At 59.6% G+C, this 24,005-nt stretch overlaps 2 protein-coding genes across 3 annotated transcripts; both read left to right on the top strand.

Moving 5' to 3' along the window:
- The first annotated feature begins 1,330 nt into the window (after positions 1-1,330).
- Positions 1,331-3,221, top strand: LOC111771536 (paraneoplastic antigen Ma6F). The gene is given in 3 exon segments (XM_023633706.2): positions 1,331-1,462; positions 1,465-1,641; positions 1,644-3,221. Coding segments are annotated over 3 exon segments (1,701 nt in total). The 5' UTR covers positions 1,331-1,383; the 3' UTR covers positions 3,089-3,221.
- A 2,030-nt stretch (positions 3,222-5,251) lies between these two features.
- On the top strand, positions 5,252-14,281 carry LOC100147440 (paraneoplastic antigen Ma6E). 2 transcript variants are annotated; one of them, XM_014729273.3, is made up of 3 exons: positions 5,252-8,287; positions 9,495-9,773; positions 10,249-14,281. In XM_014729273.3, exon 3 carries the CDS (start codon positions 10,320-10,322, stop codon positions 12,936-12,938), a length of 2,619 nt encoding a protein of 872 aa, XP_014584759.3. In that variant the 5' UTR covers positions 5,252-8,287; positions 9,495-9,773; positions 10,249-10,319; the 3' UTR covers positions 12,939-14,281. The 2 variants fall into 2 exon arrangements, with proteins under 2 accessions (XP_014584759.3, XP_070113200.1); XM_070257099.1 differs by having other exon boundaries at positions 6,844-8,287; positions 9,511-9,773.
- The last annotated feature ends 9,724 nt before the right edge of the window (positions 14,282-24,005 follow it).

The raw sequence follows: 24,005 nt of genomic DNA, 5'->3' as shown, positions 1-24,005 counted from the left end.
TTTCTCTTGCCTGTTTGCAGATGTGGGGCACGGATGTTCAGTGACTTGTTTAGGCCACTCAGCTGTTAGGTGCTCACCTGACACAAAGCCCCCACACTATCCAATGCAACGGCTGCCAGGGTGGTTGAGGGCTGGCTTTTCCGCGGAAAGCGTGTGATGAGGCTCCTGGCATGGGAACAGCCAACCTGTCTCTGTTGTGGAGATTTCAGGTTTAATGAGGGCAGGCTCCGAGTACACAGTGTCACTGGAGACCCATCCTTAGATTCCTCTGTCCATCTGACTCCTGGTTTCCAGCGCCCCCACCATTTGCCCCAGTTATTGATGGAGGCCTTTTTGTAGCTGGAGGGCCAAAGGGCGTGCCTGTTGCTTCTGGAGGCTCCAAGCCTTGCCACATCAAGCCCTTACCAGGCAGGTCCTGTTGTCACGGCAACACTCATCCCTCCTCACGTGCTCTCCTGATGCATCCATTTGCCCTGCACAGAGACGCCAAGAACTTTCTCCCTCATCTACCCGGGGCTGCTGGGAGCACGTGGCCTTAGCACAGAGGGCCTGGGAGACCCCTGTGGGGCGCAACCCCGGGCTGAGCCGCTGAGGCGCGGTCTTTGGACTCTGGGGCTCTAGGGCCTCCAGGCGGCCTCCAGAGCCTGCTGCGCAGCCCGCAGGCGGCGTTTCCGTGCGCAGTAGCGCCCGTGAGTAGGAGAAAGTGAGCAGGTGACCAGGGGCTTCACTCAGTCGGGACCCCAGGATCACCGCAGGCGCCCCGGGTAGGGGCCGGATCGCTGCCCCGGCGGGCAGTGGGGGCGGGAGGGGGGTCTGCCGGGCGCTGTTGGGAGGAGAGGTGGGGCTTCCTGCTGCAGGGGTCTGGGGAGGGGCGGGTTCCTGGCTGCCGGGGAGGAGGCTGGCTGCAGGTGCAGACCCGCAGGTGCTGGTGGGAGGGGCAGGGGCTCCCGACTCAGGGGGCGCGGGAGGGGGCATCCAGATTGCCAGGGTCAGAGTAGGGAGCTGGGGCGCTGCGGTGCGGCGCTAGGAAGGAGAGGATGGGAAGGCTCCCGGCTGCGGCGGTCTGGGGAGGGGAGGGCTCCCCGGCGGCTGGGATGCAGACAACGGTGGGAGGGGCTCGGGCTGCTGTGGCCAGATCAGGGGCGTCCACACGGGTGAAAAGGAGTCGCCTCCTTGCGGAGGTGAGGGTGCAGTGGGGAACTCTGAGCCGCCGGGGGGCGGGGACGAGAACTGGCAGGGGAAGAGCTCTAAGCCGCCGCTGAGGGGGGGCGGGTGGGCTGTCTGTCATCAACGTCTGCCTCCCCTTTGCAGGCCACCAAGGCAGAGACTGTGACAGTCTGTGCGCCCCTGTCCAATCACGCTCTCTCCCCCCAGGTCCCAGCCATGGCACTGGCGATGCTGCGGGACTGGTGCAGCTGGATAGGCATGAACGCAAAGCGCTCCCCGCTCATCATGAGCATCCCGAGGACTGCGAGGACCGGGAATTCCAGGAGGCCGTGCGGGCTGCCCTGTGGCCCCTGGGCAGGTACCGAGTGCTGGGCAACGTCTTCAGAAAGGAGCTCGGGTTCAGGGTCGCCTTGGTGGAGTTCACTGAGTATTTAAATCGAAGTTTGGTCCCCCGACAGATACCAGGCAAGGGGGACTCTGGGATGTGTTCTTCCTGCCCCAGGGCCCTGATTCTGAGTCACGGGATAGACCCAATTTCCCTGCACAGCCCCAGAGGCAAGCAGTGGCTGGCAGGGCAGGTGTGGCCGGAGCTGCAGGGGACGCTGGACTTACAGGTGTGGCAGGAGGTTCAGGTGAGGCTGGAGCCCCAGGTGCTGCAGGTGCCCCAGGTGAGGCAGGAGCTAAAGATGTGGCAGGATCTGCAGGTGAAGAAAGAGCTGTAGGTGAGGCAGGAGCTCTAGGTGACGAAGGAGCTGCAGGTGTGGCAAGAGCCATCAACGAGGCAGCAGCCCGGAGCCAGCACTGGCGGCAGACGTTGCAGTCTCTGCTCGATGCTATGGCCTACCGGGTACTGAGAAGGTTTTCTGGGGTGGAAGAGCCGGGCTGTGGAGAAGAGTCTTTTGAGAACTGGCTGCACCATGCCAACGACACGCTGTACCTGTGGCGCCACATGTCAGAGAGGGAGAGGAGGAGGAGACTGGTGGAGAGCTTGGGTGGCCCCGCGCTGGATCTCATATGCGGCCTCCTGGAGGAAAATCCCGACACCCCTGCGCAGGACTGCCTGGCCGCGCTGGTGCAGGTGTTCGGGAGCAAGGACGCCCAGATGACCGCACGGCTGAAGTTCCTGACTTGTGCGCAGAGGCCCCAGGAGGCTCTCTTTGCCTATGTGATGCGCCTGGAAGGCCTGCTGCAGGCGGCCTTGGAGAAGGGGGCCATCCGGCCCGCCATCGCAGACCAGCTGCACGCCAGGCAGGTGCTGATGCAGGCCCGGCCCAACGAGACGCTCGAGAACAAGCTGAGGAGGATGCGTCTGGAGAGGAGGCCGCCTGGCTTCCTGGGGATGCTGCAGCTCATTCGGGAGACGGAGGCGTGGGAGGCCGTCCCGGCTAGAAGTGAGCAGTTCCAGGCAAAGGAAAGTGCCCCCGTGGACAGCAGAGGCTTGGCCGTCGCCCAGGCCACCCCAGACAATGAAGATGCCAACAAGGCCTCCACAGTAAATAAAAATGCTGCTGAGATCAATTCTGCCATAGAAAGTCCTGCCCCAGCCAATGCAGATTCTGCTGAGGCTTCCTCAACCAAAGAAGATGCTGTTTCTCTTGAAGATGCTGCTGAGATTGCGTCTAGTGAAGGGACCACCAAGGCCTCCCCTGCCACTCAGAAAGATGAAAATGCTCCCACTCCTGCAGGGCTAGGTCAGGCAGGACCCTTAGAGGCCCCTGGGGGCCCCACCCCTGCCCAGATGGGCAGTGCTTCTGGGGTGGGCCCAGGAGGTCCTGGTGGTGACCCAGAGGGCCTTGCTCAGGCAGGAAACAAGGAGGCTGAGCAGACCCCCGAGGAGGGGCTCAAGGCCATCCAGGAGGAGCCGGGAAACAAGGACAGGGCTGAGGAGATGAGCCGCCCCGAGTTCTCCTCAGGCAAGTAGGCTCAGAAGGCCCAGGGGCCCTCTCTCCTCCCAGGCAGCAGAGCCCTGGAGGCAGGGGGAGGCGAGGCCAGGGTAGCCGCCTCACCCCACATGGGGAGCAGGCCCAGAGAGGGGCCTAATCAGCCCAAAGCAAGCCCCCGGCTCCCCACGTTCCCCAAGGGGCCCTATGCCCCACCTTCAGCCCTTCCAAGTGACCAAGAATGACCATGTGTTACCCTAAATGGGGAGGGGAGAGGTGCGCCCCCGCCCATAGCAGCACCACACCGAGCCCGAGCCCCAGCCCCATCCCAAGCCCTACCAACTCATGCAGCCAGCCTGGTGGCTCCCCTGAGTGGCAGCCCCGGCCTGGGTGAGGGGCACCTGAGGACGTCTGCCACCTGCACGGGCCTGGGAGATGTTAGGGGTCATCTCAAGGGTGCCAGCTGTTCTGGGCCTCCCAACAAGGGGAACCCCGTTCACTGTCACCTGGGGCAGGCTTCTCCCTGTTCTGGGAAGCCCACTTGTATCTCTGTGGACCCCGTAGTGACCCATGTGTCAAGTAATCCACCCCGAACACATATACACACACAGGTGCCATCATTTCTGTGCAGAGCCGTTAGGTGTGTGTGATCCCGGGGTGGGGGTCCTGGCCTAGCAGGCAGCACCCTCTCAGCCCTGGCACGTGCTGTGAGCTTCAGTACCAGCCCAGGCTCTGCTCACTCTCGTCTAGTGCTGTGAACTCAACTCTGCCTTCTCGGTGGAGATTTAGGCCAATTGCTGCTTGTTCCTGTGAAGATGTGTGTGTTCTTATCTGAGCAGTGGCCCCCACCCCACCCCAGAGACCCCGAGCTCAGTCCCAGGAGATGCCTGGAAGGATGGACAGACGAGGGCGTGGCCGGCGCTCACCCCGGGACCTCGGGAAGGAAGAACTGGAGCAGGGACATGGAGGGGCTGCGGGAGGCTCCAGTGGGACTGTGCTCTCATGTGCCAACCTGTTGTTACTTGTGGCTCAGTTTCCTGGGCTTGGTGTGGTGTCCCCTGTTGTATTTTCCAGCGTCCTGTGACTGTCCTATGTGGCCCATAGGGCAGGGCCCCACCCCAGAATGTCAGCCAGGGGGGGAGGGGGTGCTCTGGAGTGAGAAACATCACCGGTGTCCATCGTCCTGGCAAGAGGCTGAGCGTGGGTTCTGAGGAAGGGAGATTATGGCGGAAGGGCCTCAATATGAGGGGGGGTGGTGGAGCTGAGGCATCTTGTTAGAGACCCTGGTTGGGGGGGGGGGCCCAAGACCTGTGGACTGTAGTGGCCATTTGAAATTCCTCTCTGTGTTGTCATTCCCTTCTTTTCAATGGTTTCAGTAAATGGTCCCCTTCAATAAATTTCATTGACTGTTTCAGCTGCGTGTCATCTCTGCCATGGGCAATTGAGGGAAGGGTGCTGGGTGTGAGCAGGGTGCTAGAAAAGGATTCCTGCTCAGCACACATGGGAGATTTCTCCAGTGATAGAGTAGAGTTAGCACTTTTCCTGGCAGACTAGGACATAGTGAGGGCTTTTCCTCCTTTTTATAGGTGTAGCACAAAGCTTAGAGTTTCCAATGGTCTTCATCTTGGGATGGTCCTGTCCCTTGGTCTGTTGAAAATGGGTGGGAGTGATCTCGGTTTTCTCCTTGAATGGGGGAAGGCGAAACTGGCATCCAATGCTTGGGATTCAGACTGCTAAATGTGCAAGATGCATGGAGTGGGGCCATTGCAACAAAGAACTCTCATGCCCCAGGGGCCTTTAGCATCCTGCATGAGAGAGCCAGTATTAGACGGAGAGTCTTTGAAAAAGCTGAAATGTGTTTTAATTAGAGGTTCCTGAAATGTGAAAACCTCACCATGGAACAACAATGACAACACTTTCTGAGCAACGGAAAATGTCTAGACACTTGTGGGGTTTCGGGGAGAGGGGGCACAAACATGTCCATACCACCCCCACCTGCAGACTTGCTCTATGGAGAACAGAAACACCAGGCTAGTGAGATGCACAATGAAAGAGGACCCAGAATATCTGGGCAAAGGGAAAGGTGGCAATGCTCTCTGAAGGGGTAGTGTTCAGGGATGGGGGGAGCTGGGTTTCATGCTAAGGGCAGGGGGAAGGTGTTGGACCTTTTAGGCGGGCCCAGTGGACCCTGCTCATTCCTTCTGTCCAGGGAAGTTGCCACTTTATGAGGCTGAGCCTACCTCCCAGGAGAGGGCTGGAAAATACCAGGTCGGCCCTCTCCCGGCTTTCCTCACAGCTAGGGTGTGGGCACATGACCCTGCCCCGCCAATCAGATGCACCTGCTGCCAACTGAATCAGGGTCCAGAACTGGGAAGAAGCAGGAGCCACACAGACTCCAGTGAGATCTGCTTCCCAAGGAGCAGTGGCAGCTCTGGTTGTCATGGCAGCACCTGCATCCCACATTGTTGTTGCAAACCACAGTGTCTGTGCCCAGTCGTGGGAGGGAGCCACAGGGGTGCCTTCACCAGCCCAGCACTGTGGCATGATTCAGACCCTCGTCCTTCTCTGCAAAGCCTCCAAGCCTGGTTCTCCAGCCCTCCCGGAACGCCCATGAGACGCCCGCCGTCCTTCAGCTCATTCCCTCTGTGCTTCCATCAGCCAGTCTGCTTCCGTTTTGTGCAGGTGAGAACCATGCTGGGCTAGGTTTCTGCAGAGGCTCTCTGATCTCCCACTGCATCAAGTGCTCCCTGCCCCAGGCTCCGGGATGCCACGTGCTCTTGGAACTTGGCAGCTCTTTACTGAATCCTTTCTTGGCTCCTCTTACTCTATCCTTCCCTTAACATCGGTGTTTGTTAATAGTTATGAATATGCAGAGGCTTCATATCACTTGTGGGAAGATAGAGCAACAGAAATGATCCGTTCTGAGAAACTGTGAGGAAAAAAGGTTTTTCCAAAAAAAGAAAGAACAGAGCCTCAGTGAGCTGTAGAACAATATGAAAAGGTCCAACCACATGTGTATCTGGGATCCCAGGAGAAAAGAGAGAACGGGGAGGAAAAACTACTTGAAGAAATAATGACGGACATTTTCAAAATTTGGGGCTAGACATACTTTACAGAGTCAAGAAGTCCTGTGAACCCCAAGGAGGATAAATACAAAGGAAAACCACATGTCTGTGCAGCGTAGCCGAACGACTGAACAGCGTAGAAAGAGAAAATCTCACAGGCAGTCAGAGTTAGACAAAGCAGTGCATCTAGGAGAAATTAACAGGAATATTCCCTGAATTCTCATCGACCCCAGGGAACCCAGGAGGCAGGGGAAGGGCGTTTCAAAGCGCCGAACGACAACAACAACGGGAAACAACTTTCAACCCAGAACTCTCCGTCTCTGTGCAGGGAAAAGATCGTTCAAGAAGGAAGGCGAAACAAGGACCTTTGGAGAGACGTGAAAGCTAAGAGAATTCATCAACAGATCTACACGAAAAGAAATGCTACGGGAGGCCTTTCATTCTGAAGAAAGACGATAGGAGAGGAAGCCTTGATACGTGGGTAGAGATGGAGAACATCAGAAATGGTAAATAGGGGGGTAACTATTCAAGAACGTCTATTTGCTCTTAATTTCCTTACGATACATGTGACTTTTAAATAAAAATTACACTAGCATATGGTAGGTTTTCTAATATCTGTAAGCGTACTACATGTGGCGACTGCAGCATAAAGGATGGGGTGGAGGGGGAATGAATCTGTATGGTGGAAAGCTTTTTACATTTACGTGAAGTGGTACAACATTACCCAGAGTGGACAGTGAAAAGTTAAGGAAATAGATTATAATCTGTCGAGCAACCCGCAAAAGCATTTCAAAGCGATAATAGCCTCAAAAGGCAATAGTAAGTTAAAGTGCAATAAAAAAATTTTGACTATCTCAGGCAGGAAAAGGGGAACATAGGAAGAGAGAGAGATGGGCAGACAGTGCTGTGCACCGAATGTCTGTGTCCTCCCCCAGATTCACCTGTGTAATCGACCCCCTCCACGCCATGGTATTTGGAGGTGGAGCCTTTGGGAGGTGATTGGTTCATGGGGGTGGAGCCCCCATGAACGGGATCAGTGACCTTGTAAGAGAGACCCCGGAGAGCTCCCTCACCCGCTTCTGCCATAGCGAGGACATGGTGAGAGGATGTCTGTGTGTGAAGCAGGAGGCAGGTCCTCGCCGGACACGGCATCTGCCGGTACCTCGCTTCTGGACTTCTCAGCCTCCGGAACTGTGAGAAATGAACGTCTGCTGTTTATAAGCCACCCGGTCTCTGGTATTGTTTCCTCAGTATCTGCAGCAGACTCAGGCAGCCGGTAAAGGGCTGGACGTAAATCCAGCCATAGGAGAAACCACACTGGATGTTAACGGGTTAAACCGTGCGATTAAAAGGCAGAGACTGTCTGGATGAAGCCGAGAGCCAGGCTTTTGCTGCCCACAGGCGCTGCGATTGGACAGCAAAGCCTCAGGCGAGCGGATAGTCAGAGGATTCCGAGTGCTGTCCCACAGAAAGAGCAGCTAAGGAAGTCGGAGCGACCGTGCTGACAGTGGACCAAGCCGAGTTAAAGGCAGAGGCAGGTCCCTGGGATGGGAGGTCAGAACGATGGCAGGGTCAGCAGTGAGGGACGCGCAGCGCTAGTTCCCAGGAGTGTCTGTGGCCAGGGACAGAACTTTGCTGTCCAGGAAACCGAGGGTGACGGGACAGAGGGAGAGGCGGCCATTCCCAGCACCGCCGATGGAGATGTCACCCCTCCCGCCCGGGATGGGGACACCGAGAGGAGAAGTCAGTAGGGACGTAGACCGTCTGCGTGCCGCTACCAAGCACAGCAGGGCACAGACGACCGGGCAGTGGGCCCCACGGGCCCCAGCGGGCTCTGCGGGCGGGCCGACTCTCGGCTTCACGGGCGGCAGGGGCGGAAGCCGCGCTGTGCAGCAGTGGCAGGGGCGGAAGCCGCGCTGTGCTGCCGCGGCTGCGAGCCTTGCGACAGCGCCGTGAAGCCCTCGCCGCGCGGCGTCGCTCACGTGCTCCTCGCAGCCAATCGTCGCCCTGCCCTGAGCCACCTAGAACTTTCTCTCCTGCGCCCGGGGGCTTCTGGGAGGCGCGGGAGGTGGCGTGGCCGAGCGCAGAGTGCGTGAGCCGGGGCCACACAGCCGCCCTGAGGCGAGCCCGCCAGGCCTTCCAGGGGACCGGGAGCCGCCCGCGGGGCCGGCGCAGGTGAGCCACGTCGGCGGGGGGCTCGCGGGGGAGGGGGTCCGAGGGGAGGGTGAGCGAGCGGGAGCCGGTGAGGGTGGGGGGCAGCCAGCTGGGGTTTGGGCTGAGGGCAGGGCTCCCAGGGGCCTCAGGAGGGGGGGAGGCGGGGGCGGGGGCGGGGGCTAGTGACTCTAGGGGGGGCATGGGAAGCGAGCGCTCCCGGGGCTGCGGCTGGACAGGAGGGCGCCCGGCACGGGGGGGCTGCCGGCTGGGGTGGGGGCGTCAGCGGAGTCCGCCTGGGGTGGGAGGCGTGGGCGAGGCCGGCCATGCGTGCGGGAGTGGTGGGCGGCCATGCTCTGGGCAGCGGTGCGCTGTGGCTCGCTGGGGTGCTGGCTGTGGGGGGAGGGGGTGGCGGGGGCAGGCTGGCAGCCCTGCCTCTGTGGGTGGGTGTGGGGGGGGCGGGGGCAGGCTGGCAGCCCTGCATCTGGGGGTGGGGGTGACGGGGGCAGGCTGGCAGCCCTGCATCTGGGGGTGGGTGGGGAGCGCGGGGCAGGCTGGCAGCCCTGCATCTGGGGGTGGGGGGGACGGGGGCAGGCTGGCAGCCCTGCATCTGTTGGGTGGGAGCTGGGAGGACAGAGCTCCCACTGCCCGCACTAGGGGGAGCACTCCGGGCTTGGGGAGCCGGATGGGCGGGATAACGTCCAAGCACATGGGGGCGCCCTGCTTCGCAGGGCTGGAGGGGAGCGCTCCCAGCTGGCGGGGAGGGCGCTTTTCGGGTCTGGGGAGGATGCGCCCGGGCATGGGCAGGGGGATGGGCGGGAAGGTGGGGGGCCACTGGCTGAGGAGGGGTGCGGGAGAGGAGGGCCTGGCAGCATGGGTGCAGGTGCCACAGAGAGGGCGAGGCGCCGGGGAGGCAGTGGTCTGCGGGAGGCTGGTGCCCTGGGCGGTGGAGTGGGGGAGGGTCCGGTGAGGGGTTCTGCCCCCCGCAGCGGGTGTCTGAAAAGCTCCAGGTCGCCTCAGTGGAGGGTGCACAGAGATTGCCGCGGTGGAGGGCCAGGGCCTTGGCCTCCGCGGAAAGTAGAGGCCCTTCGCAGGGGTCACCGGGGGACGCCATACTTCGGGCCCTGGGAGCGTCTCCCTAAGTTTAAAAGGGTTGCGCTTTGACAGAATAAGTTGCCTGGTCGCCCGGGGATTTTGTTTGACGTTAACAACGATTAACATGTCTCTAAAGATTTGCAAACCTGTAGGTGGAAGAAGAAATCAGAGGAAATCAGAGGAACTTAGGAAGAGTTTCAAACCGAGTAATAGAAAAATACAACTTCCCCAAAGTAGTGGGAGGCAGCGCAGGAAGCGATCGATCCGAGGAAGACGGACAGCTCTAAGTGTGCGCCGTAGAACAGGAGGAGGACACGGACTCGGGGCCCTGACGTCCCTTGAAGGAAGCTAGAAAGAGAAGAGCAGAGAGAGCCCAACGTGCCCTACGGAAGAGACCAGAGCGCCCGGAGGGGAGGTCAGTGAGAGAGAGCGGGGGAGAGGGAGGGACAGGGCGGGCCCTCCGCGGGCTCTGCTCAGGCAGCCTGGGACTGGGCCAGAGCCCAGCCTAGAGTGACCCCGAACAAAGAGAGGACAGGAGTCACCCTGCCGGGAAGGAAGGAAAGAGGGCTGTCACTGCAGGCCAGAGCACGTGGAAGAGAAGGAGGCAGGATCCTGGGGAAATTCATGCCCCAAATTGGAAAACGTGAGAGTCCTTGGGGAACAAGGCGACCCCCCCAGCCCCGAGGCTAGAGGAGGTAGAAAATGTGGGTAGCCTTCCATCTTGTGAAGCAATGTGGTTTATTATCGAAGAGGTTTCCTAAGATCCAACGACGAAGCCAGCAGCGAGAGGAGGCGCTCCAGGCCCCAGCGTGAGGGGCCCGGGGCTCTGGCTGGGGCGGTGGGGTGGGCTGTGTGGCACAGACACGCCTCTCTCCCCTTTGCACCCGCAGGCCGAGGCCCACACTGCGAGAGTCCGTGCACGCCCGTCCAGTCCCTTCTGGCCGCCCTCAGGTCCTCAGTGATGGTGATGCCACTGGTGATGCTGCAGGACTGGTGCAGGTGGAGTGGCGCAAACGCACAGCGCTCCCTGCTCATCCTGGGCATCCCGGAGGACTGCGAGGACCGGGAATTCCAGGAGGCCGTGCGGGCTGCCCTGTGGCCCCTGGGCAGGTACCGAGTGCTGGGCAACGTCTTCAGAAAGGAGCTCGGGTTCAGGGTCGCTTTGGTGGAGTTCACTGAGTATTTAAATCGAAGTTTGGTCCCCCGACAGATACCAGGCAAGGGGGGACTCTGGGATGTGTTCTTCCTGCCCCAGGGCCCTGATTCTGAGTCACGGGATAGACCCAATTTCCCTGCACAGCCCCAGAGGCAAGCAGTGGCTGGCAGGGCAGGTGTGGCCAGAGCTGCAGGGGAGGAGGCAGCCGCAGTTGAGGAGGCAGCCGCAGGGGAGGAGGGAGCTGAGGGTGAGGCAGGAGCTGGAGAGGAAGCAGGATCCTCAGATGAAGAGGGAGCCGCAGGGGACACAGGAGTTGCAGGCATGGTAGCATCTGTGAGCATGGCAGGAGCTGCAGCTGAGGCAGAGGCTCCAGGTGAGGAAGGAGCTGCAGGTGTGTCTGAGGCAGGGGCCCCAGAGGAGGCAGGAACTGCCGGTGAGGATGGAGCTGAAGATGTGGCAAGAGCTGTGGGTGAGGAAGAAGCCACAGGTGAGGCTGGAGGCCCAGGAGTCCCAGGTGAGGCAGGAGCCCCCAGTGAGGAAGAAGCCGCAGGTGAGGAGGAAGCTGAGAGTGAGGAGGAAGCTGAGGGCGAGGCAGGAGCTGAAGAGGAAGCAGAATCCTCAGATGAAGAGGGAGCTGCAGGGGACACAGGAGTTGCAGGCATGGTCGCATCTGTGAGCATGGCAGGAGCTGCAGGTGAGGCGGGAGCTGCAGGTGAGGAGGAAGTTGGAGATGTGGCAAGAGCTGTGGGTGAGGAAGAAGCCACAGGTGAGGCAGGAGCCCCAAGTGAGGAAGAAGCCGCAGGTGAGGAGGAAGCTGAGGGTGAGGAGGAAGCTGAGGGCGAGGAGGAAGCTGAGGGCGAGGCAGGAGCTGAAGAGGAAGCAGGAGCATCAGATGAAGAGGGAACCGCAGGGGACACAGGTGTTGCAGGCGTGGCAGGATCTGTGAGCATGGCAGGAGCTACAGCTGAGGCGGAGGCTCCAGGTGACGAAGGAGCTGCAGGTGTGGCAAGAGCCATCAACGAGGCAGCAGCCCGGAGCCAGCACTGGCGGCAGACGTTGCAGTCTCTGCTCGATGCTATGGCCTACCGGGTACTGAGAAGGTTTTCTGGGGTGGAAGAGCCGGGCTGTGGAGAAGAGTCTTTTGAGAGCTGGCTGCACCATGCCAACGACACGCTGTACCTGTGGCGCCACATGTCAGAGAGGGAGAGGAGGAGGAGACTGGTGGAGAGCTTGGGTGGCCCCGCGCTGGATCTCATATGCGGCCTCCTGGAGGAAAATCCCGACACCCCTGCGCAGGACTGCCTGGCCGCGCTGGTGCAGGTGTTCGGGAGCAAGGACGCCCAGATGACCGCACGGCTGAAGTTCCTGACTTGTGCGCAGAGGCCCCAGGAGGCTCTCTTTGCCTATGTGATGCGCCTGGAAGGCCTGCTGCAGGCGGCCTTGGAGAAGGGGGCCATCCGGCCCGCCATCGCAGACCAGCTGCGCGCCAGGCAGGTGCTGATGCAGGCCCGGCCCAACGAGACGCTCGAGAACAAGCTGAGGAGGATGCGTCTGGAGAGGAGGCCGCCTGGCTTCCTGGGGATGCTGCAGCTCATTCGGGAGACGGAGGCGTGGGAGGCCGCTCCGGCTAGAAGTGAGCAGTTCCACATGGAAGAAGGGGCCCAGCTGGACGTTGGAGACCTAGCCACCTGCCAGGGTGCCCTGGCCCATGAAGATGCTGCCCCGGCCCGTGAAGATGCCGCCCAGGCCGCCCTGGCCTGTGAAGATGCTGCCCGGACCCATGAAGATTGCCTCCCAGCCAATGAGGTCACCACTGAGGGCACCCCTGTCACTGCAGAAGAAAGCAAGCCTTCCCCACCCAAGGAAGATACCACCCTGGCTGCCCTTTCCAAGCAAGACACAGCCGAGGCTGCCCCGGCACGTGAAGTGGCCGATGGGGCAGTTCCTGTCACAGTCGACCCTGGAGAGGCTGCTCCTGACCCCCATGATGCTGCCCAGGCCGCCTGGGCTCGTGAAGATGCTGCCCAGGCCGCCCTGACCTGTGAAGACACCGCTGACGCTGCCCCGGCCCGTGAAGAGGCCGATGAGGCAGCTCCTGACACCCGTGATGCTGCCGTGGCAGCCCCTGCCCCTGAGGAGACCACCAAGTCCTCTTCTGCCACTGGGGAAGGTGAAAATGTTCCTACTCGTGCGGGGCTAGGTCAGGCAGGACGCTCGGGGGCCCCCGGGGGCCCCACCCCTGCTCAAATGGTCAGTGCTTCTGGGGCGGGCCCAGGAGGTCCTGGCGGTAACCCGGAAGGCCTTGCCCAGGTGGGAGACCAGGAGGCCGAGCAGACCCCCAAGGAGGGGCTCATCCAGGAGGAGCCAGGAAACCAGGACGGGGCTGAGGAGATGAGCCGCCCCGAGACCTCCTCGGGCAAGTAGGCTCAAAAGGCCCAGGGGCCCCCTCTCCTCCCAGGCAGCAGAGCCCTGGAGGCAGGGGGAGGCGAGGCCAGGGTAGCCGCCTCACCCCACATGGGGACCAGGCCGAGGGAGGGGCCCGTCCAGCCCAAACCAAGCCCCTGGCCCCTCACGATCCCCAAGGGGCCATGACCCGCACCGTCAGCCGTTCCAAGTGACCAAGATGAACATATGTTACCCCAAATGGGCAGGGGAGAGGTGTAGCCCCGCTCAAGGCAGCACCACACCGAGCCCAAGCCCCATCCCAAGCCCTGCAAACTCAGGCGGCCAGCCTGGTGGCTCCCCCGAGTGGCAGCCCCGGCCTGGGTGAGGGGCACCTGAGGACGCCTGCCACCTGCACGGGCCTGGGAGACGTTAGGAGGTCATCTCAAGGGTGCCAGCTGTCTGGGCCTCCCAACAAGGGGACCCCCGTTCACTGTCACCTGGGGCAGGCTCCTCCCTGTTCTGGGAAGCCCGCTTGTATCTCAGTGGACCCTGTAGTTACCCACGTGTCAAGTAATCCACTCCCAAAACATACACACACACGTGCCATCATCTCTGTGCAGAGCCGTTAGGTGTGTGTGATCCCGGGGTGGGGTCCTGGCCTAGCAGGCAGCACCCTCTCGGCCCTGGCACGTGCTGTGAGCTTCAGTGGCAGCCCAGGCTCTGCTCTCTCTCGTCCGGTGCCATGAGCTCAACTCTGCCTTCTCGGTGGAGATTTAGGCCAACCGCTGCTTGTTCCTGTGGAGGTGTGTGCTTATCTGAGCAGTGGCCCCCACCCCACCCCAGAGTCCCCGAGCCCAGTCCCAGGAGATGCCTGGAAGGATGGACAGACGAGGGCGTGGCCGGCGCTCACCCCGGGACCTCGGGAAGGAAGAACTGGAGCAGGGACATGGAGGGGCTGCGGGAGGCTCCAGTGGGACTGTGCTCTCATGTGCCAACCTGTTGTTACTTGTGGCTCAGTTTCCTGGGCTTGGTGTGGTGTCCTCTGTTGTATTTTCCAGCGTCCTGTGACTGTCCTATGTGGCCCATAGGGCAGGGCCCCACCCCAGAATGTCAGCCAGAGGGGGAGGGGGTGCCCTGGAGTGAGAAGACATTGCCAGTGTCCATCGTTCTGCCAAGAGGCTGACTGTGGGGCTCCCAGGAAGGGAGACTGTGGTAGGAGGGCCTCAGCATGGGGGGCAGCTGAGGCACCCCGTTAGAGACTGACTGTCCCCGAGACCTGTGGGCTGTAGCGGCCGTTAGAAGTTCCTCTCCGTGTTGTCATTCCCTTCTCTGCAATGGTTTCAGTAAGTGGTTCTCTTCAGTAAATTTCATTGACCGTTTCAGCTGCGTGTCCTCTCTGCTTTGGGCAACTGAGGGAAGGGTCTGCTGGGGGTGGGGGTGGGGGCAACAGTGGCCTGTCACCTGCATTGGGGTATGATCAGGACAGGGGCCAGGAGGGGCTGTGTCGTCCCCTGGGCTGGACGGAGCTGAGTGACAGGAACTTGTGGGCATGGGCAGTGGCTGGTTGGGTCCCCAGGAAACTCGGGGTGTCCCCAGAAATAAGCGGGCTAGACGTTGAAGGGAGGGGGAGGAACCACAGGCAGGATCCAGGGCTCCAGGATCCCTGGCACCGCTGTAGGGGCTCAGGGCACCCAGACGGGTCAGAGAGGTCACGTGTGCAATCCCAGAGACCAGCGGGCCACAGAAGGGCCCAGGCCTGAGGTCAGATGCCCCTGCCAGGAGCTGGGCCCAGGACTCTGGGCTGGGGGTGGTTGCCCGCTCAGCCCACTCCTGCCAGCCGACAAGTGGCCAGCCTCTGTCTAGCCACCGAGGGACGTTTGGGGACCTGCCGGTGTTTCATGGCCGAGGGATGGAGGGCGGGCTGGGCGAGGGCTCCACAGCCCTCATGCCCTGGGTCGGGGGAGGAAAGGCAGGGAGAGCCACCCTCCACTCTTGAGTCCTGGGCAGGGCGGCCCCTCGAGGGGCTGGGGCACCGCCTTCCTGTCCCACTCCCCTCCCAGCCAACTCCTAGGGGCACCAGTCCTGTGTCCTGGGAGCAGGCAGGAGGCAGCGGGTGTGAGTGGGAGGCTGCAGGCAGGAGCTGGGGAGTGGCCCCTTCCTGCCCAGAGCAGGTGGACTCTGGGTCCCTGCAGCCCAGTGAGCCCTCGGTGCCACCTGAGGAGGGCACCCACCCAGGATGGAGGATGCTGCTGATCCTTGAGACCCTCTCTCTGCGCGCCGTGGCTGGAGGGGCAGTGCTCAGAGAGGGTGTCGTCAGGTGTCAGGAGCCAGGAGCCATCTGCCTCCACCTGCCTGGGCTCTGCCCTCACCTCAGGGGGCTGGGAGCCCACCACAAATTGAGGGCAGCCGGCCATCAGGCGCCGAGCTGATTCAGAGTCTTCGGGAGACGGAACGAAGGTGCGGAGAGGAGAGGGGACGGATGGTACCGTTGTCCCAGAAATGGTGAGGGGCCCTCGAGGGCCTGCCCAGTCTGTGCCCACTGGCGTCCTCCAGCCATTCTGAAGGGGCAGAGTCTCTGACCACCCCCACAGTACAGAAGAAGAACGCAGTTCCCAAAGCAGGGAGGGCCAGGGCGAGGACCTTGCAGGGAGCTGAGGCCTGGGCTGTGGCCGTCCAACCGGCCTGTGGGAACCGAGCACGTGGGGAGCCCTGAGCTGTGTGGCGAGAGCTGCAGACAGCGGGTCTGCAGGGACGGGGGGCGGGGGCCCCTGGAGATGCTGGGCGCGCAGGGCAATGGAGAGGGGGCGGCGAGGGCTGTCGGGACGGAGATCATGAGGGCCATGCCTGCAGCCTCTTGGGCCCAGTGGACTTGGCTCCGTGTTATAGGGACACCTGCACGTGTCCCATCAAGGGGTACTGCAGGATCCGGGGGGCTCCCAGGTGGGCTCTGCTCTCCCTGCCTCCTTCAGGCAAGGCACCATCCCAGGTCGTCTGTCCCCCGTGTCTTGGCAGGGCCATGGCCACTGGCCACTTTCCGCCAGCCCCTCAGGATTTGGGGGCAGGACAAGAGGAGAGGGGATGGGAGGGGCTGATCCCTTGTCTCTCCCTCGTGCAGTGTACCTGTGTGGGCGTGTTCCCCAAGCAGGTGTGAGTGTGCGTGTGAGCGAGTGAGAGTGTGCATTCGTGTCATTGAATGTGTGTGTGAGTGCAAGTGAATGTGTGTGTGAATGAGTGGGAGTGTGCAAGTGTAAGAGCATGTGAGTGTGTCTGAGTGTGAGCGAGTGGGAGTGAGCGTCACTGGACGTGTGTGAGAGGGTGTGCGCGTGCGTGAGGCGGGTGGTGGTGGGTTGGAGTCCTTCCTGGACTGCGTGGGACAGCGGCTTCCCCGCCCCGCCCGTGGAGGGGAGCTGCCGCAGGGCCGGCCCTGGGAATCAGCCCTCCTCCTTCTGGGGCTGGCACAGAAGAGAGGGGCCCCTGGAGGCCACCCCTTCCCAGCCTTTCCTCCTCTGCCCGCACCCAGCGAGAGATTTGGAAAGAGACGAGTGCGTACTTGTCTTCCCACCCTCATCCCCGTTTTTCCTTTGCATGTTGAGCGGGTACCCCCTACCCCAGGCCCCTGAGTCCTTCGCCCAGGGCCGGTAGGGCAGAGTCCCAAGCCCAAGTGACTGTCAGCCACTTCCCCAGGACTGGGGGACGGGCCAAGGTCTCTTGCTGCTGGGGGCCCCCAGAGCTGTGCAGCCCGCGTTCCTCCCCAGCCAGGCTGGCCCCATGCCCGGGAGCCCGCTTTGCCCTCTGAGATTTTCCCTACCTGAAGTCCCTGTCATTTGGGGTTCAGCCCCTCGCAAGGCCACCATCCTCTTCTAGACCCCACACCCCCTCATGGAGCCTGGAGTAGGGCCTGCCTCCCGAGCCAGCAGACTCTGCACGTGGGAGTCCTTCCCGGGAGCGTTTGGCCGCCAGCACCTCCAGCTGCCCTGCTCTCAGCCCCAGCTGTCCGCCTGGGCTCAAACTCATGGCCCCCATTCTCACGGTAGAAAGCCATAGGTCCCTGTTTTCCTAACACCTCATTGGAAGCCCTGGTCCCCATCACAAAGAGTAAAGATCAGCCCCCTAAGCAGATTGCTTTCCTATCCCAGAGGCGGGCTGGGGCAGCTTCTCACCGGCGGGGTTGACAGCCAGCCCAGATTACCAAGGAGTACTCTGGGAGCTGGGGTCCTGTTCCGGGGCACGTTGTACTGCCGAAGCCTTGGCCCTAATCTCCCTGAGCCCAGATCCAAGTGTTCCAGGTCACACCCACCTGGGCTCTGCACAAAGTGACCCCACGCTGCATGCCGTCCCACGCCGTGCTCTCTTCGGCACTGTTCGAGGCAATGCTTTCCACGGCACCCCCACACTTTGCTTCTCGTCCCACTTGGCAGTCTGAGAGCCGTGATCCCCCCTGGCCAAACAAAGGACAGCAGAAATCGGGGACTAATGGCCCTACACCCACCAGCTGTGTACCCCAAAGGTGCTAAGGGGTTTGGAGCCTGGGAGAAGGGTGAGCCTCTCCCTCAGAGCTTCTGTCTCTGAGCACTGATTTTGTGCCAGGCAGTGGGCTGAGCAACGGGGCCTGCACCCGCTCCACGAGTCCTCAGAGGAGCCCTGGGGGGAGGAGCGTCCTGTAATGACCCCTCTTCTCCAGATGAGGACGCCAGGCACAGGAAGGTTCAGGCACTTACCCAAAGTACCACAGCTCTGCAGTGGAGGCACTGGGATTCCAGGCCAGGCCAACTGACCACACGACCCAGGCCTGGAAAGGACGCTCGAGGTGTGTGGCTAGCAGTGACAGTCCCAGAAACACAGCTGAGAGAGACGCGGCAGATTATTAATGGTGACAGCCCCAGGAGACAGCCCAAGGAAAGACCCATGGTGCGTGGGTAATGGTGATGGACGCTCTCTCCGAGGGGCGAACATGTGTTGCTTCCGCATCTCACCAACATCAGTGCCTTTTTAAAGCCTCCAAGAGCGAGCCTGGCTGGACACGTGCCACACGTTCATGGCAACTGCCTGTGCACGGGGACACAACGGCTGTGAGTTCTCAGCTTTTCTCTCCTCTTGTGCAGTCTGGAGTCATCTGCGAGAGCCCTCGCTCCTAGAGGCGGCGGCAGAAGAGCCCCGGGGAGGAGGCCCTGGCCTTTGGCTCCCATCTGATCCCGGCACGGCCGTGTTGCCGGCCCTCTGCCGGGGCAGGTGTTGGGGTGTCTCTCTGGCGTCCTCTGGGCCCCGCTGGATGTCTCGATGTGCGCCATTTCTCTGTGCACACTGCCCGGGTCACTCTCAGCCAACCACGGACACACGGAGCCCCGGTCCAAGCTTGATGACAACCAAGGGTGGCCAGGTCCTGCCAAAAATGGAAAAGAGAGAGCGACAGAGGGGCTGAGGTGAGACTGGAACAGGTCATTGACCTCGCCTGGCCAAGCCCCTGTTCCAGAAAGTGCACCAGACGCCAGAGAGGGAGCCTGCAGACGTGGGCTCTAACCCTGCCGCGTCTGACCTTGGGGCACTCCCGGGCCCCCCCCCCCCCCAGGCCTGCTGTCTCGTGCTGCGGCTGCCCTCAGGCCACGAGATGCGGGGACCAGCGCCAGGGCTCTGCGGAGGCCCAGGGCAAGATGGGACACGGTGGGGGGAGGGCAGATGGCTGATGTGGGCAGGGGGTGCATATCGGGGAAGACTCGGGCCCCCACCTCCACCCCCACCCCACCCGGGAGTCAGGCCTCCTCATAGAGGCCAAGGAGCAAGACTGATGGGGCCTGGCACAGCCTCGCAGTTGGTGGGGCCCTGGGACACGGGGGGAGGGAGCAAGACGAGGCTGTGCAGAAAGGTGAGGAGCTCCTGCGGGGCTGGTAGGGCTGAGCTTGGCTGAGGGGTCGCCTTTGACCTTCTCATCCCAGAGCCCGCAGGGTCCTTCCCAGGACAGAATGGTCCCTAGGGGAGGCCTGGGGAAGGCCCCAGATGGGCAGCAGGGCCTCGGGATGAGCAGGGCCGGGCCACAGCTCACACGTGTGCTCCAGACCGACCCTGTGACCCCTGCCGCGCTGTGGGCCACAGCCTCGGGCCTCCTGCCTGCCCCCTCAGCCTGCAGCATCACTGCAGTTTGCAACAAGGAGCTCCTGTCCCCTTAGGCTGCACTTGGTGTTCCCAGGACCGTGGTTCCTAGACCCAGAGCCAAGCACATTGCTTGTCGTTGGGAGCCCTGAGCCTTGTCCGGCACAGCCCCCAGGACAGGCGCCCTCTGCCCCCTGCCCTCTCCCCTGCATCCATGGCTCCAGGATGGCTCCTCCCCCTCCTGGGGCTCAGCTGGGGCTTGCCACCTCAGGCCATGTCCCTGTCTCTCCTCTCTCCAGGATTTCCCGAGGGACATTAGACTCTGAGTGCTATCCCCAGGCCCAACTTGGTGCACACCCCGCTGCCCACCACGTGCACGTGGGGAGAAAGGGTCTTCCGTTTCCCTGTTATTCACGTATGGAGGGCTGGGGGCAGCATTCACACCGCCCTCGCTGAGAGGGCAGCATCCCACTGAGTCTGTCTAGTCCCACCCTAACCTGGGCCGATGCTCCCCTCTCATGTCGCCGTCATCCCCACAGAGGCCCCAAGTGCCCCCCTTCTGTTGTGGGCACCTAGGGGTGCAGGGGCCATTGGGCAGTAGGGACAGGTGTCCCCCTAAGGCCACGGAGAAGTGATCTGGGCCTAGGGGCTTCCTCCAGGCAGCCCTTGCCACTTGCAGGAAGGGTCCCCCTTCCCTCCCAACACGGACCTAGCTTTCTCCTCCCTCCCTTCTTCCTCTCCAGCCTCTTTGGCTCGACGCTTCCTCCAGGACCCTCACTCTGCACGCAGGGTCCGGTCCTCTCCCTTCTCTCCAGTCTCTCTGCCTTTGCTGCAGCCCTCAGCTGGGTGACTCGGGGCTAGCAGTGGGACCAGGGGAGGGAAGCGCTCCGGCGGGAAGGCAGAGGACGTGGACTGTATTCCCCAGAACAACCACTAAGCAAATTACTTAAAAATATAGTAAGAGAAATGCCAAGAGATTAACCTGGTACGCTAGAAGGCATCTATTTAACACAAAAGAGGCCGCAATGGAGACATAGTGGAACAAGGATGATGTCAGACGCATAGAAAAGAATGGCAGACAGAATCCTACCTTTCCAGGAATTACATTATCAGTGGATTAAAGATTAAAGCTGCTCAGCATCATTAGTCATCAGGGAAATGTAGATTAAAACCACAGTGAGATAGCCCTTCATACCCACCAGGATGGCTGGAACCAAAAAGATGGACAATAACAAGGTTGGCGAGGAAGTGGAGATATTGGACCCCTCAACGTTGCTGGCGGGAACATAAAATGGCGCAGCCACTTTGGAAAACAGTTGGGCTGTTCTTCAAAAGGTTAAACTTAGTGTTACCACAGGACCCAGCAATTCCACTCCTAGGTACCTACCCAAGAGAAATGAAAACATATGTTCACACAAAAACCTGCACAGAAATGTTTGTAGCAACATTATTCGCAATAGCTGAAAAGTGAAAACAATCCAAATATTCATTGACTGATGAATGGATAAATAAAATGTGGTCTGTTCATACAATGGAACATTATTCAGCCATAAAAAAGAATGAAGCACTGACGCATGCTGCAGCATGGACGACACTTGAAAATATCAAGCCAAATGAAAGAAGCCAGAAAATGCAACATGTTGTGTGATTCCATTCATACTAAATGTCCAGAATAGGTAAATCTCTAGAGAATGAAAGCAGATTAGTGGTTGGCAAGGCCTGGCAGAGGGAGATGTGGGGGGAGGGTGACTACTGGCTGGGTAGAGGGTGTCCTCTGGGTGATGGAAAGGTTCTGGGGTCGAGGTGATGACCACACAACACTGTGAGTGTGCCGAATGCCACTCAGTTGTCCACTTCAAAGGGTGAGCGGGACGGTACCGGACGTCTGTCTCGATCTGAAAATGAGCGATTGCTTTACACTGGAGGCCACAGCAGCTCCGAAGTCCACGTGCCCCAGCACACACAGAAGCAGACTGGGAGCCACAGCTGACCTCCTGGATTTCCTCACACACATGCGAAAGAACTTCCACGCACACCTCCTAACAGCCCATCCATGCCACATTAGGGAACGTCACCCAAGTCCAGGACTCCAGGGCACAGGGAGAAGCCACGTGGAACACCCTCTATTGTCCGTACCACTAAGGATAGTCAGACTATCCTTATGGCGAGGTCACCCTGGATCGCATTCCCACGTAATCATTGCATGTTACCAGATCAAAAGAGCACCTGGAACAAACTCCTAGAAGACCCCGTCCCTGGGTCGGTTCAGCCCCCTGCTTTTGTCGTTCATGCCACCTCTCTTCACGCCCCGCTGAGGACCAAAGTGCAAATGTTCTGGGCAATTCTGCAGGCACGGTCCCAGTGAGCCAGAGCCACGACAGAAATTGCCGTGAGGAGCTGCGGAGGCGGGGGCTGCCCTGGGCTTGAGACGGCACCAGAGGAAGGGCAGTCCAGCTGGGTCGCTCCACGTCCCTGGCAGACCCCTGCCCTGGTGGCAGTGGGCTGGGACACGCGTGCATCCATTCGTGTTCCTGCACCCCCGGCTCTGACTTACAGGGAGACCGCTCAGGGTAGGGGCTCCAGCTCCAGGGTTGGGTGCTGACTGCCCCCAGAGGGGAGCTGCACTGGGCGGGAAGGCCGCTGGGCACGGATGGCTGGAGACGCAGCCTGGTCATGTGGGAAAGGGCTCCTGAGAGGGCTGGGAGGTATGCGTGCCTCTCTCTCTCCCTCTCCACCCAACCATGCCAGGCAAATCCCCTGGCCTAGTGGGAGCACAGGGTGATGGCCAACAGGTAAAGTGGCCCAAGTGGCCTCTGGGAGGTCCTGGAAAGGGCAAGACTTGGAGCAGGTCGGGGAGAGCTGAGCCCACCCCATGGGGCAAAGACCCCTGGTACCTGGGGATGGAGGGCGGGCCCCGCAGACCTCAGGGCCCTGGGCTCTGACTGTGGGAAAGTCCCGGCTGATGCAGTCTCTAGGTGCCCCCCCAAAGAGGGGGAATGCCGGGCAGCGGGCGGTGAAGCTGCCAAGGCCAGAAGGGCCTGGAGGGGCAGACGGAGAGAGGAAGGGAGGGAGCAGCTGAGAGATGAATGAGCACCCTGCAGGTGGCCCCCACGGTGACGCAGGGCCCCAGCAGATCTAGTGAGGAGACTGCCTTCCACCTCTGTCAGATACAACTGCTCAACTAGGGGTCAAACACACACCCTGGGGGGCTGTTTCTTTCATTGGTTACCAAGAGGCCCCAGACCCAGTGCTTTCCTCTCCGGGGGATGGGCGCCGGCGGCAGGGGGAGAGGGGGTGAGTGAGGGGGCTTTCAGTGAGGTTTGTTGCCGGCCTGTTCACTCAAAGCTCAGGGTGGCTGTTCTGTTAGGCATGGTCAGCCCCTGCGCCAGCGGCTGGGCACACGGAGAGGGAGGGGCCAATGGTCTGTCATCCAGGAGGAGGGAGGCAATGGAAGGCTTCCCATCACCATGAAGGTCTAAAGAGGCTGGGACAGACTGGGGCCCCATTAACTCTCGAGGCTTCCTTCCCGGACAAAGGCTTCCACTGAGGAGAAACTACTGGGAATATAATACAAATAAAGTAAGATAGGAACCATAAGGGCCCAGAAAAGAGAAGATCCAGATAAACATGAGGGAAGAGAACAAACAGAGAACATAAAAAGCTGACATTTTAACCGTTCTCAAATCAGCAGAAGAGGGCGCTTTTCATGTGTGAAATTAGAAAACCTATCTTTTACCTCCTGTCTGTAAGTGCAGGAAAACTAGTTTCTGGTGAAAATAAGTAATAGAAGAAGATCAAAGCCAAATCTCATGTAAATTTATTAAAATACAAGAGAGAATACAGAGCAGAATAACATCGCTTTAGCCATTGAAAGCATCCCAGAAAGAAACGTGTGTAGCTTCAAATACGATCCCTTATTGTAAAGCAAGTCAATGGCATTAGGAAAATTATTCAAGAGCAACTGAGAAATGAGATGATAGACTCAGGGAAGATTTAGAAATAAAAAATAAACGATTAAAAAGACTTTTTTTAATTTCAGAAATCGACTAAACTAAAAGGAACCCAGGAGTGAATAAATACAATATATAATGCTTTAAGAGAAATAGAAGAAGAAAATAAGGGAATTTCTTTAAAGAATAAAGATGAATTAAGAGATAAAGAGCATTTGACAGAAAATGGCAAACACAGAAGACAGCAAAAAAAAAAAAAAAGATCTAATATACATATAATAGGAGTCCCCAACGATTAAAAACCAAAGCAAAGGAAAAGAACAAATACTAAAGTGTATAATTCAGGAAAACTTTCCTGGCCATAAGGAAGATTCATAACTACAAATTAGAAGAATATGCCACGCATGGTGATAATGATTGAGCAAGAAATTTAAGCTGGGTAATCTGAGAGGAGAGGACGTAGGGGATAATGGATAGTGAAAAGATGGCATGGTCAATGTGTTGTGGGTTCTGGGATGTGATCCAAGTCTTGCTGAAGTTTGGGAACTAGATGGAGTGAGCTGGAAAGAGGAGGCAGTGGTCAGAGAGTAGAGGTATGCCCTTAAGCTTCAGGAAGAGCTCTGGTCTGGATAATGAGCATCAGAATGGCTGCCTGAGGAGCAGGGGAGGGGCCAAGGTCATTGGAAGAGAGGAGGTCAAGGATCTGACAAGCCAGGCTTTGGAAAGACCCAGTGGTGAAATCATCAAGAATTTAAATAGGAGTAGCACATAGAAAGGGGAAGTGAGCAACAGCCAAAATCATCAAGAAAAGATGAGAAGTAAGCTAGGTTTCACCACATGGCACCAACAATCATGCTGTGTAGTGAGTTTTTAGGGAGGAGGAAGGGAGAATGGTCTGGAAACTGCCACAAAGAACATGGAAGTTACCTATGTCACCTCCAGAGCCTATGAGAATAAGTTACATGAAAAGTTTTCACTTCTTTGTATGGGCAAAGTGATCTCAAACTTGAAGCGATTTTTCCAAGCTTAACAAAGCCTCAGATCCACAAGGGTTTTTTCCTTTCAGTGTGGC

Source organism: Equus caballus, chromosome X, assembly GCF_041296265.1.
Source record: "Equus caballus isolate H_3958 breed thoroughbred chromosome X, TB-T2T, whole genome shotgun sequence".
NCBI classification, from domain to species: Eukaryota; Metazoa; Chordata; class Mammalia; order Perissodactyla; family Equidae; genus Equus; species Equus caballus.
The sequence above is the reverse complement of the archived record's forward strand: the minus strand, read 5'-3'. Positions and strand labels throughout refer to the sequence as shown.